General features: G+C 41.4%; 1 protein-coding gene across 18 annotated transcripts in view; it reads left to right on the top strand.

Annotated features, from left to right (window-relative positions):
• TENM3 (teneurin transmembrane protein 3) overlaps window positions 1-27318 on the top strand; it is a 2605219-nt gene that overhangs the window by 2495837 nt on the left and 82064 nt on the right. For 11 of the 18 annotated variants that reach the window (XM_084760467.1, XM_084760482.1, XM_084760469.1 and 8 more), the window contains 4 exons: window positions 3589-3774; window positions 24055-24081; window positions 25651-25671; window positions 26623-26769. In XM_084760467.1, the coding sequence (XP_084616593.1) occupies window positions 3589-3774; window positions 24055-24081; window positions 25651-25671; window positions 26623-26769 (381 nt within the window). The remainder of the gene's footprint in view (window positions 1-3588; window positions 3775-24054; window positions 24082-25650; window positions 25672-26622; window positions 26770-27318) is intronic. The other 7 variants (XM_084760484.1, XM_084760468.1, XM_084760471.1 and 4 more) reach the window with 3 other exon arrangements.

The raw sequence follows: 27318 nt of genomic DNA, 5'->3' as shown, positions 1-27318 counted from the left end.
AAACAAAATACTTCCAGGCAGCTAATTCACATTGCTGGGGTTTTTTTTTTCCTAAAGATTCATTCATTTATTTTTCTGTGTGTGAGTGTTTTGCCAGCGTGTATGTATATGCACTATGTGCACAGCACTGCCCACAGAGCCCAGGAGAAGAAATCGGATCTCCTGAAACTTCTCGCAGACACTTGCGAGCTGCCATGTGGATGCTGGGAACTGAACCCAGGTTCTCTGCAAGCGCAGCCAGGCCCCACAATTGTTGCTGTTTTTAAAGACAGAGTTGGGGAAAACTGGTGAACTTTATAAATTCTGCTTTCCTGGAATTTTGAGAAACTTGGGTGCCGTCTTTTCCGTCCTGTGATTCAAAATCATCTCTGATTCTTCAAATGCAAACCTGGAAGTAAGCTAAAAGAATTGTTTCTATAGGTTAATTTGTAATAGTCTTAAAACGTTTCTTTTCAGCCCAAGAGTGACTATGTTTTCTCATTTCCCCTCTCTGTCTCTCCTCCGTCCCTCCCTCCCTCCCTCCTTCCTCTGACAATCTTCTCTCTTCCCTCCCTTCCATCCCTGGCAAATACTTCTGAAAGTAGACAGAATGTATTCTGCCTGTGTTGTAGAAATAATAGCAGGGGAGAGAGGCCCAACCATCTCACTAAAGAGTTTTAGGAAATTTTTTCCAACCAATATTTATCAAGCTTGAGTCCCTGACACTGTCTGTATTCATTTGGTTTGTCCAGTTTTCTTTAAAAATGCCATATTTTAGCTGGGCAGTGGTGGCACATGCCTTTAATCCTAGCACTTAGGAGGCAGAGGCAGGTGAGTCTCTGAGTTCGAGGCCAGCCTGGTTTATGGAGTGAGTTCCAGGACAGCCAGGGTTACCCAGAGAAACCCCGCCTTGAAAAACCAAACCAAACCAAAACAACAAAAGAGAAAGAAACACATATTTAAGTTATAAGGATCAAAATAAGCAGTTATTTCTGAAATTTTGCTTAATTGCATTTCTAGCTCCTGTACTTTCCTTTAAAAAATGCATTCCACAAAAGAAAGCCCAGGTTCGTTTTGTAGGGGTGATTGCTTGAGTAGTAAGGGTTCTCGGTTCAGGTCTGTCCTCCCGCGGGAGCACCAGTCTAATCACACTTACTGTACAATAGCCCTGGCTGGAAAGACGTCATCCCAGTTTGCTTCCCGCTCTCATCCAAGCAGCAAAGGAACGGACAGAATGCCCCCTGGTTTTGTTCCATATAAATCTCAAAATGACTAAAAATGCCATCCACCTTCATAACATTATCCTGCCACGAATAGCAATAAATAAGGAAATCAATGTGACTTCACGGATTAAATTGCCTACCTCTATTATTTTATGTGTTTAGGTTTGATATCATCCATGCTGAGGTAACTAGTTTATAGTTGAGAATAAATAAGAAAATTCTATCCAAAATTAAAAAAAATATATAAAATCTGAAGGTAGAAAGTGGATGGAGGACTTTGTTCTGCCCATGTTGATAGCCCCACTTCAAAGCGGAAGTGTAGGACATTAAACTCAGTGTATAGAACGAATGAGAAAAAGAAGTGTTCTTTGGGAGAAAACGGTTAAATGTAGAAAAATGTTAGACTTAATTATCAGCTGTGAGAAGACAGAAAACTTAAGATAAATAGCAATGACCTCACCGTGCTCAGGCTCACCCTGTGATCGCATCTTGTCCTGTATCTGCCTAGTACTGACAGCTGCGTAGGTCTTATTTACAGCTTATGCAAACATTACTGTGTGCTTACGTATGTGGCCGAACGTTTGCTAACGATATAAATCAAAGGTTTTAACTAAATGGACCCTAAAGGAAAACACTGCGAGCTATCTCTTTTGCTATTGAGAACATGACCTTCAGATAAATAGATTCAATGAGAGAGTAGAATTTATAACAAGAGCAGTGAGTGAAGCTATTTAAAAAAAGAGGGAAAAAATGAATTATTTCCGTGATGGAGTTTATAGGTTTGAAAGCAACAGTTTCCCTCTATCTCCACCAGCAGTGTGTCCATTAATTAGCCCTTCAATTCCACTTCAATTAAATTAACTCTAATTAATAAGTTCATTACAAAGATTGACGCACCTTGCTCAAAGCCGGTGTGTTAAACGCTGATAAACAACTTCACCCTAATGAAAAATTGATTCGATTGAATAAAAGGGGAACCCCCCCCCTCTCTTCTGATGCTGAGGTGATGATGCTGTGTTGCTCTGAAGTTAATCAAACCATCTTGGTCTCTTAATCAAAAATTTAATTCAAAGGAGATAGAAAAACATGGTACGGGGAAAGAAAAAAAAAAAAGAAAAGAAAAGAAAAAGCAGGGACACAACTCTGTCCCAGCTAACGTCCTGTGCGTTAGTCATGAGGATGTTACCGTTCTCATGATGTCTTACTGTGCTGTCACTAGGAGACAAGGATGTGGGTGAGGATGATGCTCAAGAAATGTCACTTGGGGACTGAGTGTGAGAGTAAGAGTGTGTGGTGGTACCAGAGCTTGCTACTCTTAATGGTAAAGAAACAAGGCAGCCATCTCTTCCCTATCTATTAGAAATGGTTTTGGAGTGAAAACCAAAACTGGAACAGCAGTTTTGCAGTCTTAGGACAAAACCCACAGTTAACTTCATATATAAAGAATAAAAAAAATCACCATTGAGATGTAACAAGAATAAATTAATAAAGAAAAAAAAAGAATAAAAAATCAAGTGTTCGTCAGAGTTCCTTCTCCCTCTCTTTCTTCCTCTTTCTCCCTTAGACCTAGTTAAAAATAAAGCTCTTAAGAAAGCTTTATTTAAAAAAAAAAAACAAATGACTTCAGATATCTGAATTCTTTTTAAAGGCTTAATCTAATTTTATACAATTTGAAGGCATTTGGTCATTGTGCGCCTTTCAAAAATTCGAGTGGATGAAAATCTTTGTTTTTTCAAATGACAGAGTCGATGCGTGTGTGTGTATATATATCATTAAACTGGTTTTCTATTATGTGAGCTAGGCAATTTGTATCTGTCAAGAGTACAAATTTACTAAATAGGAAAAACAACATTTCCTCTTATTTAACCAGCATGCCAGCATGTGTGAGCAAGCTAATGTACTTTCTATAATGGTCTCCCTAAAGTTTCTGAATATTTAAAATTTTTTAAGCCATGGCTTTAGCAGTCAGCCCTTTTCACTTCTCAGTAACCGTATATAATGCAATTCCTGTTAAGTCCCTGACAGACTTCGCAACTCAAGCATCTCATCATTTGGGTGTGCATTTTTTCTTGGCTGCCAAGGGGTAGCCTTATATGTTTACATATGACTATTCTGTATACATAATATTTCGTGTATAAAACAACTATAAAGAAATTTTCTCAAACAATTGGCATGTGTTTTACGTACCTGCATAGCCAACGTGCAACATTAAAGATGAAGGAATGTAAAATTTTTGCCATTCACAGTTGCTACTGACTGATGCTGAAATTAACAATGACTTTGCTTTTTCACTTTGACAGTTAAGGTGTAACTCCTAATAATAATTCTCCTTCTCACCGCCAACCCGTTCTTTTCTCTTGCCTGGACTCCTCTTTTTGCAATATAGAAATATGCTCGGTGGACTGTGGCCCACACGGCGTTTGCATGGGGGGCACTTGCCGCTGTGAAGAAGGCTGGACAGGGCCGGCGTGTAATCAGAGAGCTTGCCACCCGCGCTGTGCAGAACATGGGACCTGCAAGGACGGCAAGTGCGAGTGCAGCCAGGGATGGAACGGAGAACACTGCACGATTGGTAGGCCGGCCAGACTTCTCACTCTTTGCTATTTCTTTTTCTTTCTTTCTTTCGTTCTCCCCCCCCCCCTTCCCCCCCGTGCCGGGACCAAACCCAGAGCCAGCTACATGATAGACAAGCAGCCTCCCACCGAGCCCCACCCCCACCCGTACATGATTTCCCTTGTCCTCCATCTACTGCAAAAGAGGTCAACTCCTTGGCTGCGTTTTCGACTTTGAAGAAGCTCCCCTCTCCAAATTATTTTTAATAGTCTTATTAGAGAAAGGAGTTTTGTTTTTGATTGCTCTCGTCATTTCACGGTGTTAATTCATTTCTTGTTAGAGAAGCTTGCCGGAGTGTGAGAAAGAACTGTTTGTATTTGTTGCTTATTATGGCGGCCACAGAAACGGACTCGCGTGAAGAGTTTTCAGTCCTTGGTTTATAAGCCGTGCATTCTGTCTGGTCAGCTATAATGTACCTATGCAGATCAACCACAGAGTGCCCGCCCGGCCGCCATAGCTTTCCTTTATCATTACATACTGTCTGCTAGTATGTATATTGATATTCCTCCTAATAACAAGTGTAGTCTCTACAGATTTTTTAAATTTTCCCCAAATACCTGGCCTTGCTGATCCCTAGAAGATCCCATCCCAGCATCATCTCTCTTAGTCTTTTGGTCCAATGAGTTTCTACCAAGAAGGTTTGATTTTTTTTTTAAGTGGCTTTATGTTGCGATTTCATTAGAAGTAAAATAAGAACAAGCCCAAGTGTAGCTGTTCCTGATATGACTGACACTTCTTCAAACACAGTGTTGTTCTCAAACACCCGTAGGTTGGATACAATACTAACCATATTTTTCAGACCAAAAATGGCTTTTGTAAAAAGGAAAAAAAAAAGTGGTGAGAGAGGGTGGTCCCTGACCAACACTTAATATGGATTCAACAGTATCGAAAACAAATAAGCCATCTTTTCAACATATGCGTATTCCTTTACCGTTCAAGCTACAGGATTAAAATGCTCAGCTACTAAAGTGCGTAAGAAGGCAAAGCATGTCATAAATTCCTGCCTCACTTCATTAAAGGTGTCCGCCACTGAGTATAAATGACAAACATTGCAGAAGGTAAGGCGCTGTGATTTGTCAAATCTTTTGTGATCATCGGATGAAATCAGATGAAACTGTTTGGGAGCGTGTCAGTAACTTAATGTGTATGTATGATGCCCTTCTTATTCTGCTTACAGGGACTGGGCAGCAAGACATTTCATCATGAGAAATTGAAATCACACATGTCTTATAAAAGAGTCACAAATCTGCAGCCACGTGCACATACCTACCCCCTCCCCCACACACACACATAATTAAAAGTCCGTCTTTTTTTTTTTCTTTTAATTTAGCACAATTCTCCCTTTACCAACTTTATATAAGGTTCTTTGCAATGCTCTTGACATCCCTGAGATCTGTTTCAAGAGTCCCACCACATCCACATGTTTGATGATCTCCCTCGACAAATGTTTCAGGGCTCCCAGCACCTCAGAGGTGATTGGACTCTTAACTATAGTTTATAATGATAGAAAGAAGGAAGGATGCATCGGAGTCTGGAGTTGTGTGCAGTGCTAGCTTTTCCCCAGGTTGAGGTGCAGATGTGTGCGTGCAGAATTTCTGCCAAGCAGCGAGCCATCTGAGACACACAGTTAAGGACTTCTGCTCCGGTAGCTGTCTTTTGTCTGCCACGATCGCTAATATCTCAGGCATCAGAAGAGAAAGTGTTCAGGGCTCCTTTGTGGACATGGGACCCATAGCAATACAGAGAGCCTCCAAGTGTCCCCATGTTACACAGGACTCAGCCCTACCAGCTTCTGATGGTCCCATCTGCACCATCACCTGTGCAAGCCCCTTGGAGTGATTTGATGGAGGGGATGCTACTGCCTGACTGTGGGGGAGGTTCGGTCTGCTGAATTCATCCACAGATATATATATATATATATATATTCACAGCTCTTTCCCCAGTGTTCTCCTTAGCTGTGACATGGCTTTCCCTTCTGCTGTCGACGAGGCTTCTAGAGCAGGGCCCACATGTGGCTCATGAAACTACATTGAGGCAGGACATGATTTGGCAGGCAAGATTTCTCTGTCTTTCTCTGGACACACCAAGGACCGTATGGCACTCCTATGTCCAAATAGTTCCTTGCTGGAACCTCAGGGTACTCACACATTGGAGGCAGGACTACAAAAACCTGCTTCTTACGTCACATGACCTCACAAGTTACTTCTAGCTAGGAGCAAAAAAAAATATAGTTCTCACTATATAGCCTAAAGGAACAGCAAATGCATGTACATAGTTTTTAAAAAATCAGAAATGAACCAGAAAGCTACTAATAGGCACATATGACTTATTACCCACTAAGCTATTTTGTTGCAGTGCCCTCACTGGCATTGGCAGTTTTATATATAGTTAGTAGTTTACTTTGTGTAGATTGTCCCTAAGCAGTTCCCTAGTTGTTTGGAAACAAACAGGGTTTTTGTTAGTACTGGGTCTTGTTTGTTGAAGTTGGAGGTCTCTTGCAGTGTTGGTTAACAATTCTGTTTTCTGTTGTCTACATTAATTGTGTTGCTTTATCCACAGTACAGGAAATAAAGGACCTGCTTGGATGTGAACCTTTTCAAAGATGTAGAGCCCCTCTTGGGCTGAGGGTATAACAGCTGTGGTAGAATGTGTGCCCAGTAGACACAAGGCCCTGGGCTCAATTCTCAGCACCACCAAAAAGAAAGGCGTAGAGACTCTTTTAAATCCTTCTCAGCTCTTTCAGGCTATTAGAAGGATTCCAGTTTTGTCACACATAGATGCAGTTGCCCTCTCTCTGCTTATATCAGTGCTACAATGAGCTGCTGGCAAAGCATCCAGGAAATGGGGGGGAAGGGGGGCAGGGACGGGAAGAGTGCTCTCTCATTTGGGACGGTTACTGTATTTTTCGGACCATAAGAAGCACTCCCCCCCCCCAAAGTGGGGTGGAAATTAGGGTGCACCTTATGGTCTGATTGCTGGTTTTACTCTTTTTCTTGTTTTACTGCTCTAAAAACTGCGCGTGCCTTATGGTCAGGTGCGTCTTACAGTCCGAAAAATGCAGTACTATTCTGTGCAACTCCTCTCAATTCAAACGCCTATCTGGCTAAAAGAAACTGTCATCTTATGGGAAACTACTCATAAATCAGCGAGATTTTCTCTTCATTTCTCCATAGTATGTGTCATTTCATAGAATCCAAACAGGGAGGTTAATTGGAAAAGAGGTGGAGGCAAAATTAAACAGTTAGAAGGAAACGCTGGTTCTCAACTGAAAACAAAAGAATATTCATTAGTCATCTTACTGTCTTCATAAACTCAGTTCATGCTTCCATAAAACCATGGGCCTGTTGACAGAAAATTAGGAACGCCGAACACACGCAGGACACTTGCTCTTACTTCAGAGGGTTCCATCCTGATATTTTTATTAGCGGATCCATATTTTCCTCTTATTACAAATCACAAGTTCTGCAGATTAGGCGTGTTCATCCATGGGACTCGTGCCGAGCCCTCTTTCTCGGGTTATGCTTTTGCCAGTGGTGCGCGCAGATGGAGAATAAAGCAGTGGGGGACTGGCTTTCAGCAGTAGTGTGATTAAAAAGGGGTCTCTTTCTCTTCCTCCCTGGAAGGCACTTAGGACTGTTGGGCCCTTTTATGAATAAAGAAATAAAGAGGGTTTTAATGAAAGAGCCACACCCGTGAGGCTTGTCATTAACATGGTGTGACAGTAACAGCACACAACACGAATACAACTCTGAGGTTGAAATACCGTAGTCTTATGCTGTGATGCTGTGGCTCAGCCACAGGGGACAGGATGGCTCCTGTATTTGTTTTTCCTGAGCTAGGAAGCATGTAAGGATATCATGGAGGGCCCCCTCCCAGAAGCAAGCTGAAAATAATGTAAAATGGAGTTAAATATCTTATAAGCAATAGTTGGCATGGTTTGAATGCCGCGTGGCTGTCGCTGTATCTAAGAAGGTTAGCCGATTCTGTTCTGTGAGAGTTAAAGTGACTAGTCAAGTGTAAAACTAGTATCTGATGTTCAAATCTGTGAACTGTGAGATACTAGTGAGTTGAGACAGACCAAACTGAGTGAGCTCCTACCACGGCTTTTTAGCAGGACTTGGAACCTATAAACATGTGAAGGCAACTCGGTTGGTTTGGTTCAGTCTTCTGGCTGAGGAAAAAGAGGGCACAGCCATAGGCGCTTGGCCTGTGCCTCCACTGAAGTAGCCACGGAATAATGCAAACACTGTACCAGCATCTACTGCATGTTGTTTTTCTAAGCAGACTTGCAAAACCATCTGAGTGTCCTAGGCTGCGAGAAGTCCTAATGGCCTCGTTTTGAGTACTCATTTAATCTGTAACTTCCACAAGGGCCTTTCTTTTTAGTGTTTGCTGAAAAGATTTTTCCCTGGGTTAATCCATTTATATCTGAGTGCACTGGAGACTAAAGATGAGCTTGAGGCCCGAAGAGGCCACATCAGTGTTGAATAGCATGTGATTGTTCTCCACCATGGAAAGTTGTCACAAAGGACAAGAAGGCTCAGCCAGCTCTGCATGTCTTCTCAAGATGGTCAATATTTTCCATTTCTCCGGGGAACCAAAAGTGAGGGCATGGGCTTGTGTTAGTAATAGTGAAGAGCCACAGGTTAGAGAACATCCTAGAACAAGCTCCCTCTGAAATACTTGACTCCCCAATCCAGTAAATCTTAATCCCAGAATCCCATAGATGTGGACAGTTGAAGAAGGTTCTGTCTCCTCTTTTGTGTTAAAGATTTGGGTTTAATTTTACAAGGGGGTGGTTTGTAACTTCTCTCTACTCCATCCATGATCCGGAAGGATGAAGTCTTTTGGATCCTTGCACTATCTGGAGGACATTTGAGGTCTCTTGCAATTCTGGGATGCCTTACCTGCTGAGGCTTTCTGCTGAATATGCAAAGGGAGTGTGGGAATCACCTTCACTTTTCAAGAAGTCTTGAGACCCACTTTGTAGGCATCACCTGCACCATCACTCTTTACATGTGAATCCACCACTTCTCCCGTTAAGCATCATTGAACAGCTTCTCTACGATGCTTAGCGAATACTGTTCCATTTAAAAGGCGATACAACTTTTTCTTAATACACAGGCTTCTAATGTCCTCAAGTCATTTCTGCGACTCGGCATGCCTAGTGCTGAACTTACTGTTCTTAGACTCAGTTGGAGTCTTTCTTCTAATGTAAAGGGAATGCAGTAATTGATATTTATGTGGGGTTTTAGATTACAGTAGTCTGATGTCTGAGAACCTGTGGGCTTGTGTGCTTGCAAAACCATTAAGTGACCTTGAGCAACTCACACTCTCTACACATGCGTCCTTTTACAAAGAAGGTGAATGTTCCTAAATCAAAGGACTGATTGAGTTAAGTGAAATGGTATCTTATGAATTATAACACTTAGTCAAGTGCCTATAAAAGAGAGCTCAATAGTTTTTAGTTTTAATTTTCTTAATAAGTATGAATGAAATAAAATGCAGCTCAGACCATGGGTATTGACATTTTTTTTAAAAAAATTGTGAAACCAGGAAGGTCTGGTAGTACAGGTCCATAATCCCAGCACTCGGGAGGCTGATGCATGAGGATCACAAGTTCAAGTCCATCCCAGGTATGTAGGGATGCACAATAAAAATATTGCCAAAGGCATTTACTTAAAGACTTAATAGAATTCCTGTTGTGTTATAAGACAGAACGTTATGGCGGAGTGGATATTCTTTAACAAGAATTTGTGTGATGTCCAGGTTGGGGGTTAAAAGAGTTGTTTTTGAAATCATGATATAAGAGAAAGGTAAGATATATTAAAGTAGTTTTCTTAGTTATGTCTCAAACACAGAGCTGTTTATTGGATAACATTGATGTTTTTTATGTACTTTGAGGCAATTCAAATGGAAATTTGACCTGGGGAAACACTAATTTTTTTAAGCTACAGAAGACCAGCTATTTGTTTTTATTCTAACTCCTTAGTACATTGTACCACGAGTGATCACAATGAGGTGCTTGGTTTGCTGAGATACAGCGTAAGTATATTGTACTCCACAGTTTCTATTAAACTGCATGGCTGCTTTGAGCTTTGAGATACTAAGGACCAGAGACAGAAAATGAAATGTGACAGCTAGGGAGTTACCTACTGAGCGGTATGGCAAAGAAAAGGATCGAAACCTTTGCCAGTGTGGCCAGCGTAGGTTGGTGTTCCATTCCTATCTCACACAATACTGTAATTCCATAGTTAGAATACGCTGGGTAGCCAGGTGTAGTGGCATGTGCATTTGAGCTCAGCACTCCAGAGGCAGAAGGAGGCAGATCTCTGGGAGTTCTAGGACAGCCAGGGCTACGGGGCTGCACAGAGAAACACTGTCTTAATAAGAAAAAAAAGACTATGTTGCAAAGTAGAGCTCATATAGTTTTGTATGTGTTATAACTTTTTTTTTAGGTAACTCGTCCTCTTTTGATGAGGTAGCATGAAGTCTGTCTTTAACAATGAGTCATCGCTGGTGAGGTCACATATGCTTGGAAGTTCAGCGTGCCCCTGAGTCACGAGCCCCTAACACGAGGGTTTCCTGTTTACATGGCGCGACATACTGACATTGGCAACGATGACAAAAGCGACAACAAACATGCAAAAACAGTATGTCAGACCAGACTTGTCACACAATAATATGTCCTGAAATCTGAACTAGTGCTGAAAACTTATGTGACATCACCAATAACAAATCTCAGGGTCTAATGAAACTTTTCTAATCAACAGTCTAATCAATAATGAAACTCATGTTACACGTCACATTGACTGAAGGCCAGATTACCTTTCTCAACTCTCTAGAATTATTACATATACATTATATATTTTGTACTATGTAACATATAATATAGAAACATTACAAACCCATTGTCATTTTAAAGAGAGTGACAAAGTAGTGCTGTCCTGCAGTCAGAGAAAAACAACTGTTACATAGCGTTTCTGATGCTGATGCTATCCATCAACTTAAAATTTTTCTGCTTTGTGATGATTTTTCTTGTTCCAAATACTTCTTTACTTGTGCACAACACTTCATCTATCTTCATGGGTTTTTTTTAAAAGAGTCACCTCCCAAGGTTATAAAAGTTTCAGTCCCCCCTAAAAGACAAACTGTATCTACCCTGGCCCCCCACTGTACCATGTGCTGCCTGTGGCGTGATAGGAAGTTTGTCCATTCCCTCTGTTGTCAACTGCCTTCCTGCTGGCATACTGGACGGCTTGAAATGGCAGTGGGCACAGTCCTGGCACAGAGTAAACACCACGCAGCGGCAGCTTGCCATCACCACTGCTCCTGGAGCATTCAGGTTGACATTAATGGACCGAGACTAATGCTTTCTTCCTGGGTCATCTCTCGGCCTCTACTTATTCCCTCTGAGAAACGGGGGTGCCTGCTAGACACAAGGATAAGCTCCGCTTTCCGGTACACTGGAAGTAAAGCCAGTAATGCCTAAGTGAACTGTCCTCCATGGTGCAGGATGATGGGTCATCCCATCCCATTAAGTATGGAGTTGATGGGAAGGAAGTTGCCCTAAGCCTTTTGGGCAGTAGAGTCAGACAGGCTGGAAAGCCTTCCATGGAGTGCACAGCATGAGAGGTGTCCTTGTCCTTCTCGCTAATGCTACGTTGATAAAAGCTTGGATGGGACTGGGGGATGCTGGTCCCTGGGAGAAGAGAGGGAAGCCTTTTTTGAGCTCACCAGGCATCATCCGTGTTCTGGGAACCAATATGGTTTTCTGATGTCTTGATTTCTTCTATTGCAGTACCCTTAGTGTTCATCCGGGGCCTCTCTGATATTATTTTTCTCCTTTAAGCCCTGACTTACTCACTTAATAGTCTTATATACATTAATTTATGCTCCATAATACCTTCAGAATTGACAGTTTCTTAAATGAAGTCCTTTGCTCTCTTTGCCACAAGTGCAAATCACTTCCTCTGACCTCTCTAAGAGATGGGCTCCCTCTTCGGTTAGGATGTCGTTGCTGCCTTTACTTCTTTGCGGTACTCGAGAAGCCGCATCAGAGATGTTCGTTACCCCCACCCCCCAGCCTATATCACTTCTGTAGGGAGGGGAAGGAATGTTGGGTGTCTACCCATCTTCATGTGGTTTACTTCACCTTCAGGTCATTCTCCTGCCATGTGAACTGTCCTTCGTATTAATTTGTTTTGTTTTTTTGTTTTGTTTTTTCACATAGACTGATTCCATCACAAAAGGCCATGGGGTTGTGGGTTCAATTCAGTGATGCCCCGGCCAGGGTTGCAGGCAGGGGCAGAGCTGTGCTTTCTGCTGATGTCATTTACTTAATGGTCCGTAGCCTTGCTGACTGAGGGTAAAGTCAGCTACCCAAAACTGATTTGGTGATTTTGGTGGAACTTGATTAAGTTGGACTCGGTGTTTCTGGCTTGACTTAGTCTCAAATGCTACATTGCCCGAGTATTTGAGTCATTTGATTTCTGCCTTTATAATCCATACCCATAAAGCAACAGAGTTGTAATAAATTTGCACTCTTCTATGAAGTTTTTGTGAAATATGTTGCAACATTAGCTCCGTGGTATTCCATCCCGCCCTTGTGCATCATCGTAGCCTTCCTATCTATGATGAATGTATGATGATATAAGATATGTATAAAATACCAAATGATTAAATTATATCCTCATACCATTCAAATTCTCAATTCAAAAGTAAAGCCTGGAATCGAGTTTTCATTTGCATTTGTACCTGGCTTGCTGTAGAGTTGGTAGAATCATCATCTAATGGGTGCCTTGAGGGGGGCATATTTCTTAGGGTACCCATTACTTTATCCCTAAAGATGGGGTGAAGTGAGCATAGTCAGTGTTTGCTGTTGGAATGTCCTTGTCTTTCTGCTCAATCTCACTGTTTTCTGTCCCATCCTTGATGCTATGATTTATTAGGAGGCAGGGACATCAATGGCATGAGACTGTCAATCAAAAGGTACCAAAGCCTCTGAAAGCTCCATCACGTGACAGGCGTATCGCTTAGGGTATTGTTAGTGTGTCCCATGCTTTAGGAAAGGAACAATGTTTAGGACATCTCAAAGTCAATCAAGAGCATCAGTGGTTGATTGTCCTGTGGGTGAATGTTTCTAGTAACATAAGTGTTTCCAAGCAGGTGATGTACACATTTCCTGTAAGGATAGAAAATTCAAGCTCTTTCAAAGGAAGCTTTCTCACCTGCTTTCCCAGCCCCGAGGTGATGAACGAATTGCATCTTGTGCTGAAAGAAAAGTTATACTCAGGTCCTGCTACAGTCTACATCCTCTCCTAGAACTCGGGTCCCAAATTTGTGCCTAAATTAAGCTTTCTCTCACCCAACTTATTGGAAAGCATTCTGGCTTCAGAAACATTAGCTTTCAAAAAAAATAGAAGGGTGAAGCCCTGAGAGTTTTCTCAAGTGGGTCAGTACAGAAGATGATTCCAGGAGCTTGTGTTGTTTTATGATCACTCATAACAAGTTAAAAACAGCCTCTTTTCACCCGAAAACAGTTTCCTTTTTTACCTGCCCGATTTTGTTGTGGTTTGCTTTTACTTTTTCATCCACATAAATTTGTTTGAGGTGTTTGTTCATTTGGTTTTTTTCAAGACAGGGTTTCTCCATGTAGCCCTGGCTGTCCTGGAACTTGCTATGTAAACTAGACTGGCCTTGAACTCAGAGAGATCCGCCTGCCTCTGCCTCTTGAGTGGTGGGTTTAAAGGCGTGCTTCATTTAAAGGCATGCAGCAACAACACCCAGCCTATACATATTTCTTAAAGTTCATTAGTCCTTTGAGCATTTCATACACGTTTTAATAATATTCAGCCCCACTTCCCTAGTCACCCAAACTTTTGTCCATTTTTTTAACCCTTCACGACTAATTTGTACTGCCCCGATATTCGTAGGTGTGTGTTTTCCCACTGGAATGTGGCCAACTTACCAGAGCCTTCACCCTCAGAGAGAACTGTCTATCTGTCTGTCTCCTAGCAGCCAGCAGTTGCCAACAGCTCCCAGGTGGGATTTCACTCCCAGCTTCCATCGCCACACTGAGATTTGATCTGGCTTGAGCCCGCATGGGTCTTGTGCATGCTGTCACAACCATTGTGACTTCATGCGTTCAGCATCCCCGCTGTGTGCAGAAGGCAATGCCTTTGCAGTCATCCACCACCTCTGACTCTCTTTCTACCCCCTCTTCCACAGTGATCCCTGAGCCTTGGGAGGAGGGAGTCAGGTATACACATCCCAGTCAGGGTTGGGCATTCTGTAGTGTGTGAATACCCCGTTGCTGTATTCACAGAAAAAGGTTTGGCTGAAGGTGAATTTTTTTCCTATGCTTCTTTATGAGAGGGTCGATGACCTTCTCCTGTTTGAGTGTCTCTTTAATGAAACTGGAAAACAACTGTCTGAAATATGGCTACCATTTCTGGGATTTAACAGGCATGGGCCTTGGGTAAATTAAGGAGCAAAGGAGGTCCTTAAATATGAATGCATTGCCAGATGCTTTTCCATTAAACTCTGTTGGCTGAATGAAATTAGTAAATAATTATGTTGGTGGGGAACCTACTACCTCCAAATGTGATATAATGCCTTCCTTTAACAACCGAGCTTAATTTTTTTTTTCCTATACACCAAATTAGTTTTTTAGGGCAATCTACATTGCAAATTGACCGATTTGCATTAAAACTATGCCTACTTGTTCTGATTTGTCAACACCTCTTTTTTTTTTTTTTAAGTCTAACATTAAGCATGGGTGGGTAAAGCCATCTGCTTATGGAGCTCGCCCGCAGCTCCATCAGTTAGCACATGAGGCAGGTTACAGCTGTTTAATTGTTACGGTGCCGAGTCATTCCCTTTCTATCCAAAGTTAATATTTATATATGCGTGCATAAGAAAGCATGTGGTTAAACATAAGTAATCTAATTGTGAATTAATGACAGCAGGTATTCATTCATTAGTCCCCGCGTGAACACTGAGGTGGAAAATAGTGCATCTCACGTGCAGTCCAGCTCTTGACTTGTAAGCTAAGTCCCCGGTAATGCTTAGCATGCATGCGAGCCATCCACTCCTCATCCACTGGTCCACAGAAAGGGAAACAGCACCGTATAGCTGCCTTACAGTGTGAGGAGATAACAAGCTGTGTGGTGATTCCCCGGACTTTAACTCTTTCCGGCACTCCAGTCTGGCAGCCTTCGAGCTGTGACCCGTGTAAGCCCAAGCCAGGCAGTGAGAGGCCTAGCTGTACAAGTTCATGTACACACGTCAGCCACACTTCTGAAAAGCTTGTCGAGGCTGAGAATGGTCTTCCTTGACTCCAAAACGGCGAGGGACAAATTTAAATTTATAGCAGTCTGCTATAAAAGTTAACAATGTATATTCCATCTGTTCAGTGCATTTCCTAGTGAAAATAGGATGGAAAACGCACACTATATGGATAGAGACTTGCATGGAAAAGAGGGTAGCGTAAGGCCCTGGTTCCCATAGAGTTCCTGCAGAAGTAATGTAGACTTCTGACCTATTTGGGTATTTAGGTGGACACTCAGACACATTTATAAAATGTTAATGGGCTTTCCTGAAGTAGTGTGAATCGGTGGTGTGCTGTCATCGGGAAAGCGGCATCACAAATCGGTTAATGTGCAGCTACATCAACAGGAGTATTTGAGTGTCACGGAGGAAGAGGAGGAGGAAGAGGAGGAGGAGGAGGAACCTCGTGGGTCTCGGTTTTACAAATATAATCTATGGTTTTTTTCTGTTTTTGTTTTTGTTTTTGTTACTGAAATAGGGTTTTCTCTGTGTAGCCCTGGCTGTCCTGGACTCACTCTGTAGACCAGGCTGGCCTCGAACTCACAGCGATCCACCTGCCTCTGCCTCCTGAGGGCTGGGATGAAAGGCGTGCGCCGCCACGTCCAGCCCCAAATATAATCTATGGATAAGATGAATTAATAGTGCCTAGTATCTGTTAAGTTTCTATTATGGGCTGAGAAGAAATACAGAGAGGTCGTCATAGATTCGCTATATTGTGAGGTAAAGCTATTAAGGCTCAGAGATCTTCCTCTGGAGACTTTCTCTGTGATTGTATGGCTAGCGTACGAGAGGAACTCTATTCCAAAGCCAGAGGAGCCATCCCCAAGCTCGTGTGCTGAGGCTCCCTGGCACATCGGTTTCAGTTGTCCAAGCATGTGTGTATATAGTAGGAATTTTTCCATAATAAACTAATAACTATCTGTCATAAAAATCTGAATGGTTATAGAAACAGATGAAGTAACAGTGATGACAGTGATTGTTCAGTAATAAAATGCCACGTGTTTACGAATCTTTTTCAGAGAAATCTGAAAGATTTTTCAGGAAGGCTTGAACTGCATCTGTTAAAAGAACTTCAAGTTTGTCAAATAAAATAACAATTACCAAAAAAAAAAAAGAAAAGAAAAGAAACGAAATAGCTTAAAGAGCATTCATTTATACTGGGAGGGAGTTAAAGAGTTTGGGAGCTATTTATTGAAAAGTATATGTAGCTCCTTGCATAATTTAAGCTTATATCCAATTTTTATGTCACCTGAAATCATTAGGCTAAATACTTTGTGCAGACATTGTCCACTAAACAATTTACTTGTAGGAAATGATAGATTATATGTATCACTACTGTCTGCTTGGGACAGGGCATAAAAAGTTCATATGTTTACACATATGTATACACACGTGAACTTCGGCACCTCAGATGTAGAAAAATGACATTCTTTGTAGGAGCTATATATCTACTTCTACATTTTTATAAATAAGTTATAGTTTCTCTGGGCTGAGTGAAAAGGACAGTTTGGTCTTCTTAATTAATGTTTTCCTAGATAAAAAGAAAGCTGATGGAAGAACAGCCCACTGTGATTTACTCACCTCATTAACAAACACCCTACAATCTTTTCTTTCTTCTTCACTTTGTAACATTAATTATTTATTTAGTGAGGCAGGATTCCGTGTCACCTAGGCTGGCCTCAAACTCTGTAAGTCACGGAACATGACTCTGAACTTCTGATAGGAGGTGACTTCCATCGCCACCTGAATGCGGGGGATTGCAGGCATGCACCACCACACCTGGTTTATGGGAATCAGACTTCATGCATCTTAGGCAAGCACTCAGCTTGGCTACATTCCCAGCCCAAATTTATCTTAAGTCTGAATTTCCCAAATAGACAAAGACTAGTCAAGTAGTGATCACAGATGACGTGTGCTCCATTCTGAACAGCTCAGTAAACCATTATTGCATTTTCCTCTGATTAGGTCTTTTTTGGTGGTGGCAGATTTTGTTTGGTTTGGTTTTATTTTACCAGACAGGGTTTTTCTGTATAGCCCTGGCTGTCCTGCAACTCACTTTGTAGACCAGGCTGGCCTCCAACTCACAGAGATCCACCATATTCCTCTGCGTCCCGAATGCTGGGGTTAAATGTATGTGCCACCACTGCCTGGCTCTGACTAGTGTTTTTTTGTTTTTGTTTTTGTTTTTGTTTTTAGCAGTGCACAAGCGCTGAGGTTCTTGTCTCAACATCTCAAATAGCAAACTCTTGGTGTAAAAATGTACAGCATGAGTATGTGTGTCCTGGGCCTTGAACTCAGGGTCTTACACATGGCAAGCATGAACCTTACCACTGAACTACCTCCCAACCGTCTGTACTCGGTGCATTTTTGAGAGTGTCCTGGGCCTTATACTTAGTTAACATATACTCTGTACAGAGTTACACCCTCAACCCTTAGGATATTTTTATTAACATTAAGCAGTGCTCCTGCCTAGTTTCATTCCCACATTGGAACACTCAAATATACCTGTCCTTTCCCCCTTGAATCCACAAACTCCTGCATTCCCTCGTGTCATTCAGTAAGGTCAAGGACTGAGAACCGAAGGAGACACGTGTTGGTAACATGCTTCTGTATGTGGTGCAGTGGAAGGAGCCGTGCCATGTGCAAGGACTATTACAAAGCTCGCCCTGCTGTGTGCCAGACAAAAGGCTTCTTTACGGACAAGCTCTGCCTATGCCAACATCAGTGCATCTGTGCCCGCATTCTGAGAGCCCCTCTGTTACCCCCATTGCAAATATATCGTTCTCAGTCGGTCGTATGAGTCTAAACTAAAGGAAATATCAACTACTGTCCTATAGGACGCCCCGTAGCTCATAATGGCGCTTTCCCAATAGTGCTGCTGACCTTAGAAAATGTGGTTGATCTCAAAGTGTCTTTTCTCTGTGATCTCAACTATTCTAGCCTGGTTTAAGTTAGAAAGTGTATCATTTCACTCTGTGGGAGTGGCTTGTTTTAAGTAATATTCCAAGCCAAAGCTTGGTCTTTTACTTGTAAATGTGTGTGTGAGAGTGTGTGTGTGTGTGTATGTGTGTAACATAATATATATTTATATATATTACATTTGTTCAGAAAATACATGCACCAAATTTCCAAACAGAGAGTGGGGACGAAGAATGAATACAATACCCAAACTGTCAAAGACATTTGAAGCAGGTCTTCCTGAGAGCACCAGTTTCACATAGTAAGTGGCCTCTAAGAAAGCACATATGCTCACGAGCTATTTTTCATTGTATGACACCATCTCACACTTACTAGATGTTGAAATTCAAATTCACTGGCTTTTCCTAGATGGTGTAGAATATTTTAAACGCTTTCCCCTGATGTTAGAATATAAGAATTCTATGGGGTTTTTTTAAAGCATATTTTAATGGCCTCTAAGTAAACTCTTAAGAATATAAAATTATTTTGTGGTGTTTAAAATTATGTCGGCGTCATAGTCCTTTATGGTGTGGTAATCAGTAATAAAACAGTGCTGTGTGCCAATTAAGGAACACCGACTCAATGGGTATGCAGCATGCACGCTGATTTAAACGGCGGTTGATTGGAGTAAATGGATTTAATATGTACTTATTTGCAGACGGTAGCTTCTGTGTCACCCTACTAGGACTGGCACATGAATAATCTAAGAATGATCCTTACTTACAACTTTAATGAGATACTAATGTGAATCATTTTTTAAAAATCCGTGCTGTAGAAGTTACGAAGCGCACAATGCTAAGTACAAAATCTGCCCTCCACTCCAAGGACTTTGCAGTTACAGCCACAGAGAAGAATGGGTCCTTGGCTTATCATCTGACTGAATTATCCTCTTCCGAAGATAGGCCCCTAAGACTTGATTGTTGTAATTACACGGGGAAATATTTCCAGCGTTCTCCGCCCTCTATTATTTGCTTATGTTTGACTTAAACCTGAGAGTCGGTTCAGCAGTCCCGGTGAAAATACAGCACTTTGTAATGTGTTCCAGCCAAGCACACTGTCGACAGCAGAAACAGTGGGCATCTTTCCCTAACTACATACATCAGCAGCTCCGCACACACAGACACTTTCTGGTTTCCCTCGTGAGTTACTTAATAAACATGGAACCAACGCGGTGGTTGCCTTTGTTTCTTCTCCGTGTTGATGAGAACCGGTGTCGTGGTGAAAGGGAAGCAGATTTGGAATTAATGCCATTCCAAGTAGTCTTTCAAACGTCCGTTCTCCTCCCCAAAGAAGGCACATGCACTCTACTGACCTCGTTTGCAAGGGGGCAGTGTTTTTAGTCAGCTGAACTTGCTTCCATCCTTGGTTGTCTTTTACACTTGTTTTCATCCCTTTTGGTTGTATGTGTGTTTTTAGTTGCTTGCCTACTGGTTTTCCAGACTGCATGTTACAACTGTTCTTATCATAAAGCTGTGACATACACCTATGAACCGGGTGCGGGGCGGGGCGCAGTTTAGTCATTCAAGGTAGCTTGCCCTCAGTCTTACTACTTCCTTTCCTCTTCGTCTGCACTGATGAGCTAACGATTTCCCCTTTGATGTTTTTATTCAAGTAAATCCCTTGACCAATACTGGAACAGATGATGCACAGGCTCTGCATCACACAGGTACACACAACTCCAGGTCGTCTGGGCTGGAAACGTGACTCGCTGAGTTTAAAATGTGAACTTGTATGTCCACAGATTACATGCCTGGGGGTTTTGCCTGTGCCAATTGCCAGCAGTTGCATCCTAGACAAGTTAATTCCATGTCCTGTGCCTCGGTCTCTTCCTCCCGAAAGTGGGAAAGATAACAATGCTACATGTCTTCACCGGTGGGAGGGCGAAAAATGCATCCGTTAATGTATTGTAAATGCCTAGCATAGTTTTCATGTATAATTAACAGTCAGTAAGTGGTAGTTACTGTTAACACTGCCGTGTGTGGGTAAGTGGATTAGGGTGAGGGTGAGAAACATGTGGGTGACAGGGCAGAGCAATGCCTACTTTCTCTTCTTTCCCAATAGCTAGACCATACAAAAGCCTTCATAAGATATGTATTTAATCTCTTTCTGCAACTCACATTAAAAACTACAGACCAGGCAACATGAATACATCAATTATCCCAATTCTAATGGGGACTATTTCTATACATTAAGTCACATCCAGCTATAAGATTCATTAGAGCTGTATGTTTTCGTGACACTCCTGAGCTGAACTTGCAAAGTGATGCTGTACCTTCCTACTCGGCATGCTGGGACATAAATGGAACCTATGAACTGGTTCCCTTCAAAGAGCCTTGGAGCCCAAGCCCACTACTAAATGGAAGATAAAGGGAACCTCAGTCTTGGGGTCCACCTATCTCTATCTTCCTCCAAATACAATGAGAAGGCTTAAAAAGAGAATTCTTTTTCAAAAGAACACCGGGAGAAGCGTGTGCAAAGGATGCTGGGCCAGCACTTTGCGGTTTGATTGGTTATATGATTTGAATAGTTTCGATGAGCTAACTCGCTCCCACCCATGGTTTCTTCCCCCCAGTCATTGCCCACCAGTGACAGTGAGTAGACTAGGGAGCCCCTAGTGCATAGACTTGAAGCCTGCAGAATTGTTTCATTTGCTGTGGCCCAGGGGTGACTGAGACCGTTAAAACCAGGAATTGGCCACAGCCTTTAAAAGGTGTCTGCATCCTGACATTGAAAGTAGACGTCCTGTGGTGGTTAGTATTCACTGTCAATGTGGCTGGCCCTGGTGTCACTAGGAGAGAGTGGCATACCTCTGTGTAGGACTGTGAGGGGCCTTTCTAGGGAGGACTAAGGGGGAAATATCTGCCCAGAATGGTACTACCGTGGACCAAGCACTTGAATGGATTAAAAAACAAAAAGGTGGGTGGGGGAAGGCAGCTGAGGTGTCCGTGCCCATTCCCCCCCCCCCATGCGTCTTCCTCTGCCATGATAGACTAGTACCTCTGAAAGACAGAGCTAAAATGAATCATCCAATCCCTCACTGACTGGCATTTTTGTCTCAGCATTGTACAGTTAACTCATACACTCATCTCACATTACTCAAAGAAGCCATGTAGAAGGCGTCTAAAAGAAGGTGGTGCTACCCTACGGCCTTTGTAAAGATATGTCACTGGGTCAAGAATGGTTGCACCCCATATTTGACCACATCCCCTTGATGGGGAGACCTGGTGGCCCTCAGAGGAAGGAATACAGGCTACCAAAAAAAGACTTGATACCCTATGAGCATATACAGGGGGAGGAGGTTCCCCCCAGTCACAGTCATAGGGGAGGGGAGTAGGGGGTAAGCGGGAGAGAGGGAGGAATGGGAGGATACAAGGGATGGGATAACAATTGAGATATAATATGAATAAATTAATAAAATATATTTTAAAAAGAAATGTGAGAGCAGTTAATATACATGCCAAGTACTCGTAATCTACAAGGCATTCGGAAGCAGAGCTGATAGAAAAATCTGGAATTATCTTGACCACTTGTATTTGTAGCGTGTGTAGTTTTCAGAACCCATCTGTCGCTTCTCTCAGATATGAAACCCAAAATAAATTTTAAGAATCATCACCCTATAAGAAATGGAATAACTCTTTCCCTGTGTTCTACATGGACCCTCTTAAAAGATAAATGCTCTAACCCTCAAGGAAAGTATCTAATGAATGGAACTTAATAACAGCTTTTTTTTTTTAATGACTAGCACCCACCTATTAGAAAGTCCCGTTGAGGTAGAAAAAAAATTTTACAACTTAGTTGAACTAGTTGGTTTTTTTTTTTTTAACTTTAAGTTAAAACATACACTTTCAAAGTAATTTCTCTGCAACCCAGTGTGCATCTCAGCAACTGTTAGGTATATTAATTTTTAACTATACTGTATTGTTTTTATGATTATTATTCCTAATGGCTTCTTACAACATGCCTGCATTTTTCTGATTATTTCCTGAACTGGCTTCTATAATGATGTTTTATTGTTGCAAGTATTTTAATAATCATTTTAACTTCATGTATCCACATTTCCTTTCAACTTCTTCATTATTTAGAATCAGGCTTTTGAGGTATTCGTCATAAATTTCACCCTTTAAAGTAAAATAAAGGTTGTTGTCTTTATTTTTGTTAGTTTTGGGCTATCAGTGATTCTTTATTTAATATGTTCCTTGTGATATGAAAATGATAAATCTTGGTATCTTATTCTTGGTATAAATCTTTTTATGGCTGCTTTTTAGTTTTTCATGAATGATATGTTAACATGTCTAATACTTAAAGTGCTGTGCTAATTGTGATCTACTGTGTGTTTTCAAATGCATTTTCTAATTTCAGCTCCTCTTACTGGTTTCCACCTGACCCAACGATAACCCTATCTTTACTGTAAATCAGCCCATGGCTTTACGTAATTGACTCTGTTCACTAAGCCAACCAGGACTGACTGGTCAGAAAAAAAAAAACAGTCCCCCTTAAAATGACTAATCGAGATCAGAATTTAGCTGTGTTCTTTCTTTCAGTTGCATTAACTGTAGCACATTTGGTACAAGAGCACATGATATACTCGCCAACTGTAATCAGGATAACTAATTTTTATAAACTAAGAATTCCCTTGGAAATACTACCCTGCCTGAATCAGAAACTCTAGATTATTAATATCATTATGGGTATGTGCAGATCATCAGATGAGCTATTACAGAACTCTTGCAGATTATATAATACTTAGAAGGAATTATTAAAAAATCCGTAGCAGTGTCATGATGCAGTAATATATTTCTCTTTTAATGCTTAAGAGATGAATTATGCTTACTAAGTTATGATTGCAGAGTAGGACCTAATGCCATTTTTTCCTTCACCTTAATTTCCCTTGTAATGTATTGTCAATTAGCCATAAACGTTCTTATTTTTAAAGGCAATTCAGAAGCCTCTAATGGAATCCTGTGGCAAAGTGAAGAATCCTTTTATATACACAGTACAGATGTGTCAAACCACTTAGGAGTTTGTTTACCCACATGACACAGCCAGCAGACCTGAGTGTCTCATGTGAAAGTTACAATTTAAATCATTCTGTTAAGAGTACCGCTGCCACTTGCATATGTCAGTAATGAAAAATAATCAACATAAGCATCTTTGAAAAGCAATTTTAGATCATTAAAGATGTATGAATTTTGACAAAGCCAGAAGATTTGAGGCTTATTAAGAATATATTATGTCTCTACCATGGGTGAAGGGAAAGAGGCTCTGTGTCTGGGAAAGCTAAGTGGTCCAAGGACAGCCAGCTAGAGACACAGTCTTGGTCCAGCTGGTCCTGTAAACCTGGTGAGGAAAACAGAGCGTATTTTAAGATGTTCCTTGAGATGAAACAATGTCTTGGACCATTCCTGGTCCCTAATGGACTACATATGTGATACAGCTTGCCCATCTGACATGGAGCCAAAGGCTACTGGAGATGCCTACAGGGCTCCACACGCCCTTTTCTGAGTAGAATGGATATATATATATATATATATTCGTCCGGTGGTCCTTAATTTCTTTCTTTTCCTTATTGCCTATTTACTTATGAGCTGTTAAGCTTCGATTGCTGTGACTCTCATAGCAGGACACTTCCGATTGCACTGATTCTACTTAACATGTAGTCTTACCGAGAGCGAAAGCGGCATGTATTCCAAGAGCCCCGTGCAGCAAAGTGTTAGTGTCCCCCAGACTGACAAAGTGCTGCGTGGTTCCTGGCGTCAAGACCACATTGACTAAAATTGACTGTAGTTCGTTTTTTAGAAGGTTCGAAGTACCTCTCTGTCATGTAATGTGAGCCCCATGTCAGCTGCAGCTACTGGATTTGCATGTGAATTCTGAAAATTTTTCCTTGTCCCATGTGACACTTCTGAAATGTCTGTCTGTTCTTTTTTCCCCCCCTTTTTAATTTCCCAAGCTCACTATTTGGATAAGATAGTTAAAGGTACTGTATATCTACTCTTTGTTGACATATATGCATAGATAACAATATAGCTACGTATCAGATCATGCTAGGTGTTGTAACACTAGACTTTCTCATGCATATTTTTGTAAATTATAACTTGGGCTTATAGTATGTGAAATGCCTCGGATTTTAAAGTATTTGAGACTTAACTTGTCTGTGTCTCATTTTTATAATTTTGGGTTCTCACAGATTCCATCCTTATGTAAAACAATAGTTCTCACTAAAACCGAAACTGAAGATTACAGTACATTTGCTGTTTTTTGTTTTTAATTTTATTTTGCTTCAAAATCTTCGTTGTTAGTAACTCAGCCAATGAGCTTTAAATTATAAATTAAAGACTCATAAATACTCTTATCACAGAATAAGAATTGTCACTCTAAAGAACATTCTGGTTAACAGGTTGAGAGAGCGAGTTCTCATTTATCCTCAGATGGAAACTTCTTTGGCTTTTTCTAAATGTGTCAGACTATATATATATATATATGATGCCATAATCAAAATTTTGTTATTCTTATAAACTGCAAAATCCCATGCATGCTGTTGCATCACAACTGATAACAGTTGCTCCGAAAAAAAAAAAAAAAAAAAAAACAAGAACAACAACAAAAAAAAAAAACAGCAGAGTCTCACGTCTTCAGTTACTGTAGAAATAGGTGGAAGCGTGTTGTACGCAGAGCAAACCTCTCCCCCTCTCCCCCCAGATTACCTATCTTCTTTCCCTTGTTTGTGCTTTCCATTAGAATATGAAAATATTCATGGCAATATCCAGGCTTTCCTATCACAGTTCCATGTGCAAGCAGCAACTGCTGCACATTGGCGGTGGGGCAGTTAAATACTTCTGTTTCAGTGCAAGCCACAAAAGAACCCATCTATAAAGAACACTTACCTTTTATGTATTGAATGATCCATAGATACAGACAATAACTGTCGAAAAACAGAATAAGCATCTCGCCCTGGCCTGATGCTATCATAAGTATCATTTTTGTCCGAAGACAACCTGCTTTCAGTTGATGGTAATTGTAACAGCTTAAGAGACAGAGCATCTCTTTGAGATACTTCCTTCTCAACTTCCGCACTGGAGATCAATACTGTGAATAATCACTTAAATACAGACTTAAACATCTTACAACATGTTGCTCCCTTAAAATCTTAAGTCCAAAACTACTGGGGCGTTCTCATGATGAGAAGTTACAGGACAACCCCCCAAGTGCCGGAGCAAGTATTTTATTCCATGTATTTACATCAAATGATTAATAAATAAACCAAAGAGACTTGAGCACTAGCCAGGTCATTGCAGGAGTTTAGAGCACTTCGTCCTTGCTTCTGTGGTGCCATGTCACACTCAGGAGCAGGGACTGCAGGTTCCACCTGAGTGTCATCCTTCATAAGCAGATCATGTTGGCCGCATGCCAGGCATCATCAGTAGGAAGTGACAAAATTTGGTATTTTGGGGGTTAAAAAAAAATATGTTAGACTGGAAAAATTTTTTTCGATTCTGGATATATTAAATTAATTATCTCCCAAATTTTCCCTTCTTGCCCATAAAAGCAGACAAGATAGGATATAAAGGTAACAGCATAAAAGCCTCAGGGAGATTGTCACAAAATATCACCCCTCGCTATCTGTCTTGAAGCACGTCACTACCGTGTTTTTGTTCAGTCTATCAGTGTTTTCTATTGTGGTCCTTATGGTATTTCATTTTGTCCGTCCTAAGTAATCAAATATGCACAGCTATTACATTGAGTTGGAAATCCCTGTTGGTTCCGTCCCATCCGTATGCAGCCTGAATCCTAATGTTTGTTAGAATAGACGCTAAAGCTGCTTCACTATTTCCTGGGCTTTGCTTATTCTGTGAAAAAGGAATGTACTCTTGGCATAAAGTATAGTCATTAATACTGACCTATACTTTGTGCAGTTATTGAATACACTGTAATTTCACATGCATACTCGGCAACTCTGAGGCCAGATAAAATTAATGTTCTCTTTTTAACATCATTCATACACTCAAGTCCACACTCATGCTCTTGAATTTAGGGGAATTATCTTTTTTTTTTTTTTTTTTTTTGAAGCAACAAGGTGCTTTTAAAAAAAAGAAGAAGAAGAAGCTTCTAGCAATGTTTGCAACAGATTAAAAATTGGAACAAGGGAGTTCTGAAATTATTTTCCTGAGATGTTTTTCCAAACCATACCTTGTTGCTTTGTGAAAGGAGGCGGGTGGGGCGGGGGGGAGAAATGTCAAGTTAATTTTGTCTGGCCTGAAGCTATTTAGTGGATCGTTGCATATATTTCTGTCCTACGCAGGTAAGTGGTGTCTCAAGGGTCAGGCCAATCAAAGATGCCACTTGGATAAGAATTAGATTCCTTGGATAACGTTGCTGTTTCTATCCATGTGCAATTACAGTCTCTGTGCTGTTTACAAAGGCCTGTTCCCACTAAGTGTCCTGTATCTGTTTCCTTTTTAGGCGCAAAACCCTTTCAATACTCAAATCACTGGTGTTTTTTCCTTCCTTGTCTTGACAGAGGGTTGCCCCGGCTTGTGCAACAGCAATGGAAGATGTACGCTGGACCAAAATGGCTGGCATTGTGTTTGCCAGCCGGGCTGGAGAGGGGCGGGCTGTGATGTAGCAATGGAGACTCTCTGTACAGACAGCAAGGACAACGAAGGAGGTAAGGAACAGCGGAGTGCGTGCCAGCGCCGAGCTCCGAGGCTTACGGTGACCACATAGTTATCTGTTGAAAAGAAAAAAGCAGATCGCTGTAGCTCAGATTAATTGGAAAGGTATGAGTGCCGGTGGATTGATTGTGCTCCCTGACTTTCCTGGCTGGCCCTCACGGAGAAGGCAAGGTGACTGAGCTACTGCCTAACAAGCACGGTTCTCCGTTCCTCGTTGTGATGCCCCGGGGACTGTGCTCCCTGTTGGAGCACCACAGGACTATTTTAATACCTAAACAAGCCAGAAGATGCCAGGGAGGTGTTTTTATTTTTCAAGCTCTTCTTTTGAAAGCCATTGTAGGGGAGGGGGCTAGCGGGGAATGGCACCCAGCAACAGAGAACAGGCCCCTTGAAGCTGGATTCTACTGTCTTTTTATCCTAAACTTTAAACCGCTATAAAAGGATTGCAGTGTTCTACCCAAGTTAAGCCTTCGGCTAGGCCTAATTATTCTCCCCTTTGAGCACATCCCTGCCATGCTATTGTATTTTAATTTCAGAGAATA

Source organism: Acomys minous, assembly GCF_964271855.1.
Source record: "Acomys minous genome assembly, chromosome: 15".
NCBI lineage: Eukaryota > Metazoa > Chordata > Mammalia > Rodentia > Muridae > Acomys > Acomys minous.
Note: the sequence above shows the minus strand (reverse complement) of the source record. Positions and strands in the feature narration are given on the sequence as shown.